The 17,409-nt window shown below is 38.2% G+C and overlaps 1 protein-coding gene and 1 non-coding gene across 2 annotated transcripts; one reads left to right on the top strand and one right to left on the bottom strand.

Annotated features, from left to right (window-relative positions):
- The first annotated feature begins 3,739 nt into the window (after positions 1–3,739).
- LOC122644672 lies at positions 3,740–15,567 on the top strand. The gene is made up of 13 exons (XM_043838065.1): positions 3,740–3,943; positions 4,258–4,409; positions 4,558–4,802; positions 4,930–5,058; positions 6,410–7,357; positions 7,483–7,610; positions 11,211–11,638; positions 12,079–12,235; positions 12,519–12,670; positions 12,819–13,063; positions 13,191–13,319; positions 14,336–15,307; positions 15,402–15,567. The coding sequence occupies exons 1-13, from the start codon at positions 3,839–3,841 to the stop codon at positions 15,533–15,535; spliced, it is 3,924 nt and encodes a 1,307-aa protein (XP_043694000.1). The 5' UTR covers positions 3,740–3,838; the 3' UTR covers positions 15,536–15,567.
- TRNAL-AAG lies at positions 6,258–6,338 on the bottom strand. Its single transcript has one exon. It is a non-coding gene; the product is annotated as a tRNA-Leu (tRNA).
- Positions 15,568–17,409: the final 1,842 nt, after the last annotated feature.

Genomic DNA, 17,409 nt, shown 5'->3' with positions numbered 1-17,409 from the left:
CTCTCGCTTTTCCACAGAAAACACTCGCCCAAAAAAAAAAGAAAAATCTTTTTAAACTGTTGAAAATGGGATTTGAACCTTGCTTCAGACCAATTCGGTCCTCTCGCTCTCAATATACAAAATTATTGATTTATTGTTTGTCCGATTTTATCCATAAAGGGCAAAAAAATCAAATGAAACGAGAGATATTTGACGCTGTTATTTCAAAAGATTAATTCTAAGGCCATGTGAAATTAGTGAAATGTCAATTCACAGATTTGAATATGTAAGGGAAAATATAGACAATAACGGACCTGGACCTACCATTTTAGAAAAACCATTCGGACTTTTTGGAGTTTATAATCCTTCGGAACGACCACTTCATGGATTGCTTTGCATATTACACTCACAGTAAAAGGAAAAGCATCCTAATCATGTCTTGGACAAATTTTTTTTTATCAATAGGTATCTCAAAGATATTACTTTTTTCCTATTCAACAAAAATTTTTTTATTTTTTTTTTTCCATTTCTTTTTGCAGATGGAGATGAGAGATGGATGGATTATTGCACGGTTCAACGTTGGAGCAATAAAAGAGGAAGAGAATGTAATCACAATAAGCACGAGTTCGTCTGCACCTGGGAGAAATTTACCCCACGGTCCACATTCATTGTATTCTTTACAATTAATTCAATCCCACTGCTCATCGTCATCAGATCCTCTTTATCTTTTTATTACAAGGACCCACAAACATCTATTATTGGTTTTACTCTCTCTCTCTCTCATTACCCAAAAAAAAAAAAAATCACAAACACAAGTTGCAACCAAAAGGTCTATGGGATAGGCAGACATATATGTTGGGTTATGCAGCCTAATTGCTACAACAGCATAAGACCAGTTACAAGAACGGGCCCATACACGGACAGGGCCACAAAGGGACCAAACTGTAGGGTTGGTGGGGTTGGACGCGGGTTTGGCCACGAGTGGATCAAATTGTCCACGGGTATGGGTGTGATCGGGAGATTGGAGGGTCGGGGACAAACATGGGTGCGATTGCTATCTCTAGGGCCCAAAAAGTACCCTTGGAATGTTAAAAAAGTCCAAATTTTGCAGACAATGGATCCCTAGGTTTTTTGCTCACGCATCAAGTTTCAACATAAATGAAGTTTGCCAAGTGACAAAATAGAGCTTTTAAAATCCAGGATTAGGATATAATACATAGTAGTAGTTAAAGTACTATAAGCGTACATGGACATACATGGATTGGGGATGCATGCCAATATACGAATTTAGTTCCTCTGCACATACCAACAGGTGAACGTACATGTGAGATCCAATCACCAGTCCTATTTTTGCCATTTACAAGGGGAGGAGGGGTTTTTATGAAAACAAAATTAAAATATGATTGGCTCTGAGATGTACGTTCACCTGTTGATACGTGCAGATGATCCATTCTCCCAATATATGAGGGTTTATAGTTGAATAAGTGTTTGAAATTTGACACAACTGACCTGCCCCGACTCCAAATTACCCACTATCTATCCAATAGTCAAAATTGTTTATTTTTGTATAGCAAATTTAGGTAGGCCCACTAAGATAAGCTTATCTTGGACCGTGAGGTAACCAATTTTCCCTACTAACTTTGGTAACTATGTGAATTAGGACAACTCGTACTAATAAAATTTTCATAAAAGGGCCCTGATATCTGCCACATGGCAAATCGAAAAGGGGTACACCGACGAGTAGACCCCAAAATCCCTTTCCTACACCAACAACTGCATAGCTCAGTTGGTGAGCTGTGATGCGCTTCATACCCATGCTCACCAAGAGGTCTCGAGTTCGAGTCTCTTGGCTGGTATCTTATTATTCTTATCCCCTCCCCGGTTCGATCCCCCCTTTCTATCAATTATATATGTAAAGCTCCCAATTACCAAAAAAAAAAAAAAATCCCCTTCCTACAATTCAAGTTTCAACCCAAAAGAAGTTTGACCATGTGGCAAATTTTTGTTATTTTCTTTAGGTAATTTAGGGAATACGAGTAGTGCACGTACTTGGTTACATATTAATTGAATTTGGATTTGGAATTGGAATTGGAATTAAACACATAATTAATTCATAAAGCCTACAAATTCATTCAACGGTGAATTGGTTTTGCCAAAACCAATTGTCCATCTGATTCAAAATGATTGAGCATCCTCAGAGCCTCAGAGGGTTTAAAAGCAAATTTAATCATTTAATTTCAATTCTTTGCCAGACTGTACGTTGTCTCTTTCATGGAACTACTGATGATCAGGCAGAAGGGCCAAGACTCACTATCTTTAGAAATAAAAAATTTAGAAGGAATTGAAGTGGTATCACATGATATGTTAAAAAAAGCTATTTTGCCTTGATAGTAGTAACCAAGAAAGTAAGATAAAATAAAAACCAAGGGAATTATTTTATATTGGAATGGCCTCTACTACCTAGCTAGCTAGTACGACTTCAGTCCAACTTACTAGTGAAGTGATGTCATATTTTTCTAATATGGTTTTTGCAACCTGCCATTCCATTTGCAATATATATCTCTATCAATCAATTTCAGTTGTTAGCGGAAAAAAAATGGGATAAACAGGGAATTAGCCGATAATGAGTGGATTAGGACACGGCAAGTTGGAGAATTTAGACAAACGGTGTTGTCGTTTGTCTAAAGTCTAAACTCTAAACAGATGCGAAAGCAGATAATTTGGGTCTTCATGAAATTTTGATTATGGTTTCAAAACCATAAGAAAGTCGGTGATATATTTATAAGGTAAAATGTTCCTACATGCCCCCCATAGGAAACCTTCCTATATCTGTCTCTTTAATAAATTATGAGGGTGGGCCTTACTACAACGGTAAAGGTTGATCTATTGTAATCAAGGTCATGGATTTGAGTATGGAAACAATTTCTCTGCGAAAGTAGGGGGTAAGCCTACATACATTATGACCTTCTCCAAACAACGCAATGATGGGAGCCTGATGCACTGGGTATACCCTTTCGAAATTGGCAACTGAATCAACCTCGGCTAGTTTTGATTTTATCCAAATCATCCTAAACCTTAGAAAAAGTCTGGTTTTCAAAGGAATAATTGACAAGAATCAGGAATCAGATCTAGTCGAATCCCAATCCTATTCGACCGGAATCATTGAACAAATTCTAATTCTTAGATCCATGCTTAGTGGTTCTATACGTTCACAAAATTTGGGTCCATCTGATCTATCGCATGACAAACAAGTAATTTTATGAATTCAATTTCTTGACTAACCCAACCTAAATCATGTGTTTGTGTCTTTTCAGTCTTACTTACCCCTAAAGAAGCAATCTCCCCTTTAGATCTATACACAAAGTGATATCAAATTATTGATAGACAAATTAGATACACACAAATTTCATTTGATCAAAGGATCCGACGGTAAAAAATTGTGTTACTGGAGCAATCAAATGGGAGACTGTGACACACGTGAATGTTGTTATAGAAACTCCTAATATGACTCAATAATATTGTAATGCCTTTGAAAAGGTTAGGGCTCTTAAGTCCATAAGCAAATTAACAGCTTGAGAGCTATAGAAACATTGTGAAAAAGATGGAAACAGATATGTTCAATCAAGTTTCAATCTTGCTGAAAAGGACAAACACTGGATTTTTTTTAAAAATAAAAAATAAAAAATTCTTAACGTTGATTTGTTATTTTTTTCACTTTCCGCGTGCGGAATTTAAGGTGTTTGGTATCACACACACTAGAAAAGAACTCTATAAAACCTCATTGAGAAGATGATTGAGAAACCATAGTTGGAAAATCAAAAAGGAGAGGAGCTCTTGCATTCTTCAGTGTTTGTTCAAAATGGATCCAAGGAAGAAGGGTCTGATCTTGGAGCTTTTGGGGCTTGTGTTGTTGGGACTCTTGTCCCTGTGTTTGGGCCGGGAAACCTACCATTTTAACTGGAATGTAAGTTCATGGTATCTTCTAATCATCAAATTAATCCATGGCATTCTTTTATTAGTTATTCAGGATCTTCCATCAAAGGGCATAGATATGATTCAAGGTTCCCTGGTTCATACAGTTTTAGGATTTTAGCTACCATCTTCCCTAGTCTTTTCTTCTCTCTCTGCCTTCTTGCTTTGTAGTGAAAAGTGCCTGGTCAGGTCCACACACACACACACACAAGACTACAAACATGAATGATTTTCATGGGGTGTTTTTACTGGATAGTCCAAGATCTCTTAAGTTTGTTGTTTCTTATTTGTTTGAGGTTGTGGCAGATCACTTTATCTTCATACACAAGACTGAATAGCACCAAAGAAATATTGACAGTGAATGGGCTATTTCCTGGACCAGCTTTGCATGTCCGAAAAGGAGATAGAGTGTTTATCAATGTTGTCAACCATGGAAACTATAATATCACCCTTCACTGGTCTCTCTCTCTCTCTCTCTCTTAATTTGCTTTTTAATTATGGATTATTTTAATTGTATTATTCAAGCCTCGATCATCTACTACTTATGGGTGGGTGCGCTTATATATCATAATTAATTCTTGGGCTCATGATCGATGATGAGAGCAGGCATGGAGTGAAACAGCCGAGGAATCCATGGTCAGATGGTCCAGAGTACATAACACAGTGCCCTATCCAAGTTGGGGCGAACTTCACATATGAGATCAACTTGAGCACAGAGGAAGGAACCATTTGGTGGCATGCCCACAGCGACTGGTCAAGAGCCACAGTCCATGGCCCCATTTTCATTTACCCCAAGCGTGGAGAGTCCTACCCTTTCACTAAGCCTTACTCTCAAATCCCCATTATTATTGGTATATGTGTTCGATCATCCATTATTAATTACTCCATACAACAAACACACACAGCACAGACAATGCAAGAAGCATAAATGAGACCATTAAATATGCAAGTCTGACTCTTTGTTGGGTAAATGTATAGGAAACTGGTACAAAGGAGACGTGATGGAGATAATTGAAGAAGCCCTTGAAGGTGGAGGAGAACCAAACACCTCAGATGCTCATACCATAAATGGTCAACCAGGAGATCTCTTTCCAAGCTCCAAAGCAGGTAACTAACTTTATATAAATATATCAAACACTAACTATTTAGTAACTACTACACAAGACAACATCATATAAACCATGAGACCAGAATGTTATATTTCTTAGCTGCCATTGCAGGTGCAAAGTGGGGAAATTTTGTAAGAACATTTCAAACTACTGCTTATTGGCTTTTTCCATATTTCAATAATGGCATCTTTGGTTGTCTAGAAATCTGATGAGAAACACTAGAAAAGGAGTTTTTTTCTTGTGATGAAAAGCCTTTTTGTTTCCCTACAACCAAATGTAGCATTATTGAAATAGATATGGACAAAAGAGGAAAATCCAAATAGTTGATTGTCTTTAGTGAAAGAGGAAAATATAAATTAATTATTGGGGATGGGAAGGGTAAGGAATGAATAAGCTAAAGCTGTGTTTGGTTCACATACAAGGGAAGAAGAGCAAATAATTTCTATAAACCAGAATGGATTGATGACCAAGTTTCTTTTTATCCACGGTGAAGAGATTCTTTTTACTTTAGTACCATTGAATAAGTCGGGACACAGCTGCTTTCCATTCTGACTGCCTCTCCCTGATTAGTTGCTTGCAGGTGGGATCTTCCCTCCCTCCAGTGGAGATCTCTGCTGTTGTTGAGGACTTAAAGTTTCTTCAATCTAGATTTGCTTTTTGTAGTTTCCGTCATGTTTATAGGACGGATAATGTATTGGCTCATTCTATTGCTAAATGGGCGGTTGGTTACCCTTATAAGGGTTTTTGGGTCTCCTCGTTTCCTAAGAATATTGTATTTCGGTTTCTTCTCCCCTTGAGGAGCCTTTGCACCCAAAAAAAAAAAAAAAAGTAGTCGGGACACAGCCTTTTCACGAAACAGGGTAAAACTGCATACATTATAGTCTTTCTCAACCTCATAGTGGTGTGGGAGCTTCATGCATTGAATACATCCTTTTTAGACTCCAACAATAGTGTTTTCAACTTTATATATTAAAACGAGGAGGGGGGGGGGTAATTAAAATCTGAACCAAATAACCTAAGTCAAAAATGAGTGGTGTCTAAAAACCTAATTTAAAATGCTGAGAAAGCAAAACATCCATAAAGTGTAGTGGCAGAAAATCTATTTTAAAATGCAGGGAAAGCAAAACATATAAAAGCATGTCTGGGAATTAAAAAAAAAATTAATTAATGTGTAAAGAAAGGATAAAAAATAAATACTGTTGAGAGTGGGATTTGAACCCACGCCCTTTCGGACCAGAACCTTAATCTGGCGCCTTAGACCAACTCGGCCATCTCAACTCTTTGAATGAAACAAATATTTTTTTTTATATAATATAATTAATAAATTATTGCACTGTGGTTGCATGCAGGAACTTTTAAGATGGTGGTGCGAAAAGGCAAAACCTATCTTCTTCGCATCATCAATGCAGGAATGAATGAGGAAATGTTCTTCGGTGTAGCTAATCATACACTGACAGTGGTTGGATCAGATGGAGGTTACATTAAGCCCATAAAAACAGATTATATAATGATAACCCCAGGCCAAACCATGGATTGCCTCTTGAAAGCTGACAAAACCCATAGTCACTATTACATGGCAGCTAAAGCTTATTCGGGTGGACAGGGTGTTGCCTATGATAACTCCACAACCACAGCAATCATAAAATACAATGGCACTTATACCCCTCCAACAACTCCCTATCTCCCAACCCTCCCAGAGTATAATGACACAGATGCAGCAGTCAACTACACTAGTCGACTTAGAAGCTTAGCCAGTACAGAACACCCAGTTGATGTCCCTCAAACTGTGGATATCAAAATATACACAACTATCTCTGTGAACACATTGCCTTGTGAGGGCGATAACACCTGTGATGGACCTGATGGGACAAAACTGTCTAGTAGCTTGAACAACATTAGTTTTGAAGAACCAACAATTGACATACTTCAGGCTTATTATAAGAAGATCAAGAAGGTTTATAAAACTAATTTTCCTGATGAACCACCTTACTATTTTAATTTCACAGCAGATGAGATACCATCTAATCTCTCAACACCGAAGGTGGATACTAGGGTGAAGATGATAGATTTCAACTCAACAGTGGAGATTGTGTTCCAAGGGACTAACTTGAATTCAGGGGAAAGCCATCCAATGCATCTTCATGGGTATAGCTTTTATTGGGTTGGATGGGGTTTTGGAAACTTTAACAAGACCACAGATCCCCTAAACTATAACTTGGTTGATCCCCCTGAAATCAATACAGTTGCAGTCCCTAAGAATGGATGGGCTGCTATCAGATTCCGAGCTGACAACCCTGGTAATTTGCTTAATTTTGTTACTTTTTTAAGTCATTTAATTAACGGAAATCTAGCTAGTGTTGTGTATACTAATTAATTGATGATGGCATGATGGGGGTTAATTTGGTTTGGTTTGGTTTGGCAGGAGTGTGGTTCATGCATTGTCATTTGGAGCGACATGCAAGCTGGGGTATGAATACAGTCTTAATAGTGAAGAATGGTAAAACCAGACCAACTAGTATGAGAAGAAAACCTCGACATGTGCCTCCCTGCTGAGATTTTATTATCTAAGCCGCAGCTGTAGACGTCGGTATTGGATACAAGACTTGTTTGGTGATCAGTTTTTAGTAATGTTATGTGTGAGAGATCCAAGTCAAATGGTTTACAGTTCCCTCGTAGCCTTATTTTATTATTGTTCTTAGTGAGCATGCAAGTGGCTTGTTACCTTCATCAATATATGTTTTAGGGCTGAATCCCCCTTTTAGGTTTTAGTTTTCTTTGCTTTTATTTGTCGTGTTGGTTTCCTTTTAATCTTCAATAAATATTTTATTAAAAAAATTAAAAAAAAAAAAATCCAAGTCAAATAGTTAAACTAGTAATTTATTGTAATGCCATTAATTATTAGATCCTCCTAAGAGGAGGTAGGCTACTGGAGTTTGTATGCGTGTTTTGAGGTTGGCATTCCCCGTCCCCCACCCCTCCCCAAAAAAAAAAAAATTTTATTCGGTTCAATAAAGGTTCAATAAAGAGATGGTTGTTTTGTTAGTAATGAACTACTGATCCATCATTTCATTGTTTGATTTTTCTCTTTTCATAAATTGTTTATTTTTTTTGCAATGTCATTTTGGGAAAGAATCTGTACACCACATCAATAGATGTCTTGAAAAACAGTATCATTGGCATGGATCTATATATTCATAATAAGAGAGAAAAAATACAAAAAAAAAATTAATGCACACTCTGGCATTGTGGGAAAGTTTTTCCTATAAAAAAATTACATAAACTAATTGAGTATCCAAAAAAATGATAGCTTGTGCCCAAAAAAAAATAAAAATGACAGCTGTAATGTGCTTTACCTCAAATTCCATGATAAGAGTGACATGAGGATCGATATGAAATAGGCGCGGCTGCCATGGATGTTTAGGTAGACCTATTAATAATATGCTATTGGTGGATTGGGCCGGCCCAAGAACCCATGTTTTTTTAACCAGTTGGGCTTGCATGCGTCTTGGATCTGTTGAGCGCCAGTGTGTCGCTCCATCCATGTTCCAGTTCCAAACCTGTTGTCCATTATTGAACCTGCATGATCATAGATGGACTGGACTTCGACATTATTCCTTCTAGGAAATACATGTCATCACCTAACTTTAGGTGAAGTATACAAGTAAGAGTAGATGATCGATCTACACTATTAACACAAGCATCCAGAAACACGAAGAAAACAAAACTGAGTAAAGATAAGACACAGAGTTAACATGGTTCACATAACAAAAGTCGGGGCAAGAACTCTTCCTAGAAAACACTAAGTTGAAAATCTCCAAATTAATCTTTTTTTATTTTTTCTCCTTACTATGTAAGATGATAAAACATATAAATACTCTTCTAAATCAGGTTGATTTATCGGCTCAAGCCCTATTCGCTACCAAAAATTAATATCAGAATAGAACAAACTTCAAAACAGATACAAGAAATTGAGATACACATAACACAGATTCTTCAGATTCGAGATCCACCACATATTGTAAGGCGTTATCTGATAAATTCAGAAGGATTGTGCTTACCGCCTTCTCCTCCATTTCTTCCCAGTTTTCATCACTTACTTTCTCTGATTTCTTCGACTTCCCCAACAGAGTCTTCGCCAAACCTAGCTGTATCAGAAGATCCTTCAACCTTTATCGCCAAAGAGTGAAGTTGTTCTTCCCATTAAACTTCTTGATGTCGTACTTGACACTCGATCCCTTCCCTGACATCGTGATAGCAAGCCCTAGAAAACGGAACCTAGTGGTTTTGATACCAATTTGTAGAACCTAACACGATGTTTAAAAGAATGGAAAATGCAAATAACAATCACATAATACGCATAAGGATTTACATGGTTCGGCAAGATTGCCTACGTCCACGGTGAGAATAGGGTTACAATCACTCGTTCCTCACACCTCTTTCAGATTTTCGTTATTGAGAAAGAACTCTCACTACATGTTCCGTCATCAGAAGTCAAGACACCAAACCTCAACAACAATCTCCCCTTTAGATTTATACACAAACTGATATCAAATTATTGATAGACAAATTAGATACACACACAAATTCCATTTGATCAAAGGACCCACGGTAAAAAATTGTCTTGGACTAAAGCAATCAATGGGTGCCTGTGACACAGCCTAGGTCACACACGTCAATGTTCTAATAGAAACTTCAAATATGACTCAATAGGAATCGAAATCCTCTACTTCTGCTGCCCCTACTGTCGTGTGCGCCCCACACACAAGCAAGGTGGAAGTTACCACCTTACCCCTACTCGGGCAAGGTGCTTGAGCAAGGGTAAGGCGGTAACTTCTACCTTGCTTGTGTGTGTGGGGCGCGCGATAGTACCGGGCAAGGTAGAAGTAGAGGATGAGGACTCGACTCAATAATGTAATGCCTTTGGAAAGGCTGGACTCTTGAATCCATAAGCAAACACTTTGAGAGCTATAGAAACATTGTGAAAAAGATAGAAACATATATGTTCATTCAAGTTAATTTCAATCTTGTTGAAAAGGACAAGCACTTGGGTTTTTTGTTTGGAAAAATTTCACGGACACCTATTATACGTATATCAAATATCACAGACACCTTTTATTTTATGATTTTATTTCAGCCTAGTCCACTCTGTTAGGTCTGTTCAGTTAACTCACTGTTAATTCTTTTATAATGATAAAAATATCCTTATCATAGGGTGACCTTTCCATAATACTCTTAAGGTTAAAACCCCAAATGCAAGCACCATTCTAATCACGGTCTTCAATACAACTCAAACCCTGGAGTCCACAGCTGGGGAAGATTGTTTTATGTCATTCTCTTCTTCTCGTTAACTCTTACAAAGTCTTCAAATCCTTCCAATGAAGATGAAGCAGAAGAAGATTCAGATAAAGAAATCCCTCTCTAATCACTTCCTACAAACCCTAAACCGTCACCTGAACGATGTCGACTCTGCAATTTCAGCGAGAAGGCAAGTGAGGGAAGGGACGGTGATACTGCAAAAGAGGCTAATGGGGGGTTTGGGACCCAAATCTCCCTGAGCCTGATCAGAATTCTCCTTTGTTCCGTCAGTTCTCTCAGAACCCTGAAATAGGGATGGTTGAAACGAACGAGAGTGGTAGTCCCATCTCTACTCTGATTCCAACTTCTATCTATCTTATATCTTCTAGGAGCAAGAAGAACACTCTTTTTTAAGCACAACTGAACAAAGAATAGTGTAAATATCCGTACGGAAATGAAGAGTGAGCGAGGAAGGAAAGAATAAAGATTAGACTAAAGCAGAGAAGAGAGACACTGTGTGAAGGAACTCAAGAAGAAGCAGAGCACTTTGATATTTAAAGAAGAAAAAGCTTAAAGCTTTGGGTTTGATTTCATATCTGCTACCGACTGGTTTTCTTCTTTCAATCGCCATGGATTTGCGAATCTATGGCGTTCCTAAGCTCTTGTTCGTGTTTTTTCTCGTTTCTATTGCTGGGATTCTGTGCTGCATTGCAAGATACTTCAATAGTTTCTACGGCCAAGCCATCCAATTTGTCGAATACAGTCCAAATCAACTCCAATTCCGTCCTCGTAGCTCTCCTCGACTCACATTACACAGAACTTGCTGAACTCGTCGAAAAAGCTCTTCTTTTGTAGACATTAGAGGAAGCAGTCGGCAAGCACAACGTCACTATTGTTTCACGTTATCCCCAAACGGATCGGATCCAACGGGTGCCCCAAGAAAGCTTCAAAGTCAGCCAAGCACAGGACACTTGCACACGATTATGTACACCTCACCTCACCTGTAAGGATTCCGACAAGAAGGTCGATACCGCGGCGGTCATCCATCCAGACGCTGTGATCCGTCCAGATGGTGTCATTCACGGGATCGAACGGCTGTTAATCCCCCGATCTGTCCAAGAAGACTTCAACCGCCGTAGAAACCTCCGTCAAATTACAGCAGTTAAGCCCGAAGGAGCACCAGAGGTTGACCCTGGAACACACCGGCTCAAGAAACAAGCACCGCCGGTGCCTGCAGGTGCGCCATCTGTGCTGCCGATCTATGACGCAATGGCTCCGGGGCCGTCACTAGCGCACCGACACCTGCCTTTTTCCCAACTTTAATCTTCTTCTTCAAACATCCCTGCCGCCGCTGCAACTCCTTTCATGGAGGAAACTGCATTCGGCGACCTACCGGAAGGCCAACAAACCGTCGGAGAACAATAGGGGTCACAGACCCTGTCACCGTTAGGGTTAAAATAGACATTTCAACTTTGGGTGTTTAACTGCTTAACATCAGGGGGAAGATTGATATTTGACAATGTTTGGGATGTCCGTGATATTTGATATACTTACAGGGGTATCCGTGAGAATTTTCTTTATAAAAAAATATATATATATTTCTGAACGTTGATTTGTTTTTTTGGTTTTTTCACTTTTTCGGATGTGGAATGTAAGGTTTTTGGTGTCACACTAGAAAGGAACTCCATAAAACCTCATTCAGAATATGATTGAGAAACCATAGGTGGAAAAAGCCAAAAAAGGAGAGATCTTGCATTCTTCAGTGTTTGATCAAAATGGATCCAAGGAAGAAGGGTTTGATGTTGGAGCTTTTGGGGCTTGTGTTGTTGGCACTCTTCTACCTGTGTTTGGGCCGGGAAACCTACCATTTTAACTGGAATGTAAGTTCATTAGTACTCATGTTATAATCTAATCATCAAATCCATGGCATTCTTTTGGTTATTCAGGATCTTCCATCAAAGGGCATAGATAGATATGATTCAAGGTTCCCTAGTTCATACAGTTTTAGGATTTTAGCCAATATCTTCCCTAGTCTTTTCTTCTCTATCACGCACACACACACACAAAAGACTACAAACATAAATGATTTTCATGGGTTCTTACAGGCTAGTCCAAGATCTCAAATTCTTTTGTTATTTTCTTTTTTGTATGAGGTTGTTGTAGATCACTAAAACGTCATACACAAGACTGAATAGCACCAAAGAAATATTGACAGTGAATGGGCTATTTCCTGGACCAACTTTGCATGTCCGAAGAGGAGATAGAGTGTTTATCAATGTTGTCAACCATGGAAACTATAATATCACGCTTCACTGGTATCTCTCTCTCTCTTAATTTGCTTTTTAATTATGGATTATTTTAATTGTATTATAAACAAGCCTCGATCATCTACTACTTTTGGGTGGGTGGGTGCGCTTATATATCATAATTAATTCTTGGGCTCATGATCGATGATGAGAGCAGGCATGGAGTGAAACAGCCGAGGAATCCATGGTCAGATGGTCCAGAGTACATAACACAGTGCCCTATCCAAGTTGGGGCGAACTTCACATATGAGGTCAACTTGAGCACAGAGGAAGGAACCATGTGGTGGCATGCCCACAGTGACTGGTCAAGAGCCACAGTCCATGGCCCCATTTTCATTTACCCCAAGCGTGGAGAGTCCTACCCTTTCACTAAGCCTTACTCTCAAGTCCCCATTATTATTGGTATATGTGTTCGATCATCCATTATTAATTACTCCATACAACAAACACACACAGCACAGACAATGCAAGAAGCATAAATAAGACCATTAAATATGCATGTCTGACTCTTTGTTGGGTAAATGTATAGGAAACTGGTACAAAGGAGACGTGATGGAGATAATTGAAGAAGCCCTTGAAGGTGGAGGAGAACCAAACACCTCAGATGCTCATACCATAAATGGTCAACCAGGAGATCTCTTTCCAAGCTCCAAAGCAGGTAACTAACTTTATATAAATATATCAAACACTAACTATTTAGTAACTACTACACAAGACAACATCATATAAACCATGAGACCAGAATGTTATATTTCTTAGCTGCCATTGCAGGTGCAAAGTGGGGAAATTTTGTAAGAACATTTCAAACTACTGCTTATTGGCTTTTTCCATATTTCAATAATGGCATCTTTGGTTGTCTAGAAATCTGATGAGAAACACTAGAAAAGGAGTTGTTTCTTGTGATGATCGAAAAGCCTCTTTGTTTCCCTACAACCAAATGTAGCATTATTGAAATAGATATGGACAAACATGAAAATCCGAATTATTGATTGTCTTTAGTTAAAGAGGAAAATATAAATTAATTATTGGGGATGGGAAGGGTAAGGAATGAATAACCTAAAGCTGTGTTTGATTCACATACTAGGGAAGAAGAGCAAATAATTTCTATAAACCAGAATGAATCGATGACCAAGTTTCATTTTTATCCATGATGAAGAGATTTTATCCCTTTAATTAATACCATTGAATAAGTTGGAAAACAGGCTTTCTGCAAAACGATACAGTGTAAGGCTGCTGCATACACACTAGTCTTTCTCAACCTCGTAAGTAATGGTGGGAACTTTGTGCACTGTGTACGTCTTTTTTAGACACTAACAATAGTGTTCGACTTTATACAAAAAAAGTAAATTGAAATCTGAACCAAACATAATATAAGTCGAAAATGAGTGGTGTCTAAAAACCTAATTTAAAATGCTGGGAAAGCAAAACAGATAATTAAAGTAGATTCGGGAAGCATGTCTGGGAATTAAAAAAAAAAGATTTAATTAATGTGTAAAGAATGGCCTAAAAAAAATAAATTTAAAAGAAAAAATTATTGTTGAGAGTGGGATTTGAACCAATGCCCTTAATCTGGCGCCTTATACCAGATCAACACGGCCATCTCAACTGAATGAAGGGGTAATTATTTTTCATATTATATAATTAGTAAAGGGGATTATTGTACTGTGATTGCAGGAACTTTTAAGATGGTGGTACAGGAAGGCAAAACCTATCTTCTTCGCATCATTAATGCAGCGATGAATGAAGAAATGTTCTTCGGTGTAGCTAACCATTCTCTTACAGTGGTTGGATCAGATGGAGGTTACATTAAACCCATAAAAACAGATTATATAATGATAACCCCAGGCCAAACCATGGATTGCCTCTTGAAAGCTGACCAAACCCTTAGTCACTCTTATTACATGGCTGCCAAAGCTTATTCGGGTGCAAAAGGTGTTGCCTATGATAACTCCACAACCACAGCAATCATAAAATACATGAAAGATGGCACTAATTACACCCCTCCATCAACAACTCCCTTTCTCCTCCCAACCCTGCCCCAGTATAATGATACAGATGCAGCAATCAACTACTCTAGTCGACTTAGAAGCTTAGCCAGTACAGAACACCCAATTGATGTCCCTCAGACTTTCGATATCAGAATATACACAACTCTCTCTGTGAACACATTGCCTTGTGGGGGTAATAAAACCTGTGATGGAGCTAATGGGAACCGATTCGCTACAAGCATGAGCAACATTAGTTTTAAAAACCCATCATCAATTGACATACTTGATGCATATTATGAGCAGATGATGAAAGGGGTTTATGAAACAGATTTTCCTGATGAACCAGCTAAGTATTTCAACTTCACAGCAGACCAGTTTGAATCTAATCTTTTAACACCGACGGTGGATACTAAGGTGAAGATGATAGACTTCAACTCAACAGTAGAGATTGTGTTCCAAGGGACTAACTTGTTTGCAGGGGAAAACCAGCCAATGCACGTTCATGGGTATAGCTTTTATTGGGTTGGATGGGGTTTTGGAAACTTTAACAAGACTACAGATCCCCTAAACTATAACTTGGTTGATCCCCCTGAAATCAATACAGTTGGAGTCCCTAAGAATGGATGGGCTGCCATCAGATTCCGAGCAGACAACCCTGGTAATTAATTAATTAACTTAATTTGTTACTGTTGTTGCTAAGTCAATATATATTTGAATTGAGGTGGATGGGTTAATTTTGGTTTCACGTACAGGAGTGTGGTTCATGCATTGTCATTTGGAGCGTCACTCAAGCTTGGGTATGAGCACAGTATTAATAGTGAAGAATGGTAAAACCAGAGCAACAAGTATGAGAAGGAAACCTCGACATGTGAGGCCTCCCTGCTGATGAGATTTTATCATTTCATTTAAGAGGTAGGTAGCTCTCTCTCTCTCTCTCTCTGTGTGTGTGTGTGTGTAGACGTCGGTATTGGACACGTACAAGACTTGTTTGATGGTCAGTTTTTAGTAATTTTATGTGTGAGAGATCGATGTCAAATAGTTAAACCAACCAGTGATTTATTGTAATTAATGTCATTAATTATTACCAATCAGGGGCGATGGGTAACAAGTTCTTTTGGTTAAAGCCTCAAATAATATAATAACACAATATGTAATCCAAAGATGTGAACATCAATGTCTCTTCAAAAAAGACACATTGTTTTGGATAATTATAATAAGGTCATATGATTAAAGTGAGAGATTGTAGGAATTTTTTCAATTCTCATTATGTATGACCCACATGGCCAATAGTAGCCTATCAAAATTTCCGTTATTTGTTTAATTCTAACTAATGGATACCCATTTCATAAGAGTTAAGTTAATTGGAGTGCTAAATCTATTGCTTTCCTTAGTGGTAGAATTGTGGAGGAAGAGAGAAACTTTGAGATTCCTTTACCTACTACTATTGGTGATTTTCAGAAATGGCACATAGAGATCAGTCCATGATGAATTTTTATCCTATCCGGTATAGTTGTCCAGTTCCTCTCATAGCAAGGCGGAAATGACGACTTAACCTCATTCAGGTAGTGTGTTCGGGCAGGGGGTTAGGTCGTCATTTTCGGCCCCCTATGAGTGGAACCGGACAATTGTTCCAAGCAGAGAACCAAAGAGGATAATGATCCGTCCATGATGAACGATATATTTTCCTATCATACTCTACGTTATTTGTGACTTTAGCCAAGAATAGACTATTATCTGTTTATTGATATTGTACTAGCCTTGTGCCGAGCCGTTGCAGATGTGAGTCTGCCTTTTTTTTTTTTTAATTATTTCTAATGCTCTTCAAACTTGTAGAACTTCTCTATGGATTGAATCATAAGGGGGTTGCACGGGGCCAGCCAAAACAGTGGCCAATGCCGGGTTGTGTGCGGCACAGCCAGCCCTTGAATGCCCCCTGAGCACTAGTCTCCTTGGAGAGGAGTTGGATCCAGTAATCCGAGACTTGGTGAAGCATTGGTCCTACATGAAGTAACCCCCCATCATGATGTTAAATCCACAGATTATAATTTTTTGGGTATTTGATAAATGCCCCTTGAAAATTCTCATTTGTCCAAATGCTCCTTACAATTTTTCTAATTATAAATTCCCCTTTACTTTCAAAACATTGTAGCACTTTGGTTCCTATCGTTAATTTGGAACGTTAGATGTTAGTTTTAAAGAATCTAATGATCAAAATACCCTTCTGATAATAACCCACCAAAATAGTTTTTAACAAATGCCGTCCTAAAAATGCTCATTTATCCAATTATTCCCTTACAATTTTTTTAATTACAAACTCCCTCTACTTTCAAAACAGGATAGCATTTTGGTCCAATCCTTAAACGTTAGTTTCAAGAAATCTAATGACCAAAATGCATTTCTATTCAAAACCCACATAAATTAAAGATTAAAATGACTAAATTGCCTTCATCTTCCCCAAATGGTTTAAGGTTTGAAGCTGAAAATCAAACCCTAAACCATTTGGAGAAGATGAACCCTAAAATCAAACCTCCAAAATTGAAGTTACAGTGCAGAATTTCCCATGAATCAAGACAAGGGATGAAGAACCTATGCATTATCATCCCTAACAATTCTTTGTTTAGTTCCCAATTGAAAATTTGGAGGTTTTCATTCATCCTGTACCTATTGAAGCTCTTCACATTTTCCACTTTACTCCACCTCGTCACAGTAGCCTTTTCTCCCTCAACTCAATCGCTTGCTCTGCCTAAGCATCTGTTTTAG

The sequence above is a fragment of the Telopea speciosissima genome, chromosome 1, assembly GCF_018873765.1.
Source record: "Telopea speciosissima isolate NSW1024214 ecotype Mountain lineage chromosome 1, Tspe_v1, whole genome shotgun sequence".
In the NCBI taxonomy this organism is placed as follows: domain Eukaryota; kingdom Viridiplantae; phylum Streptophyta; class Magnoliopsida; order Proteales; family Proteaceae; genus Telopea; species Telopea speciosissima.
This window is presented reverse-complemented; position numbering and strand designations above follow the sequence as displayed.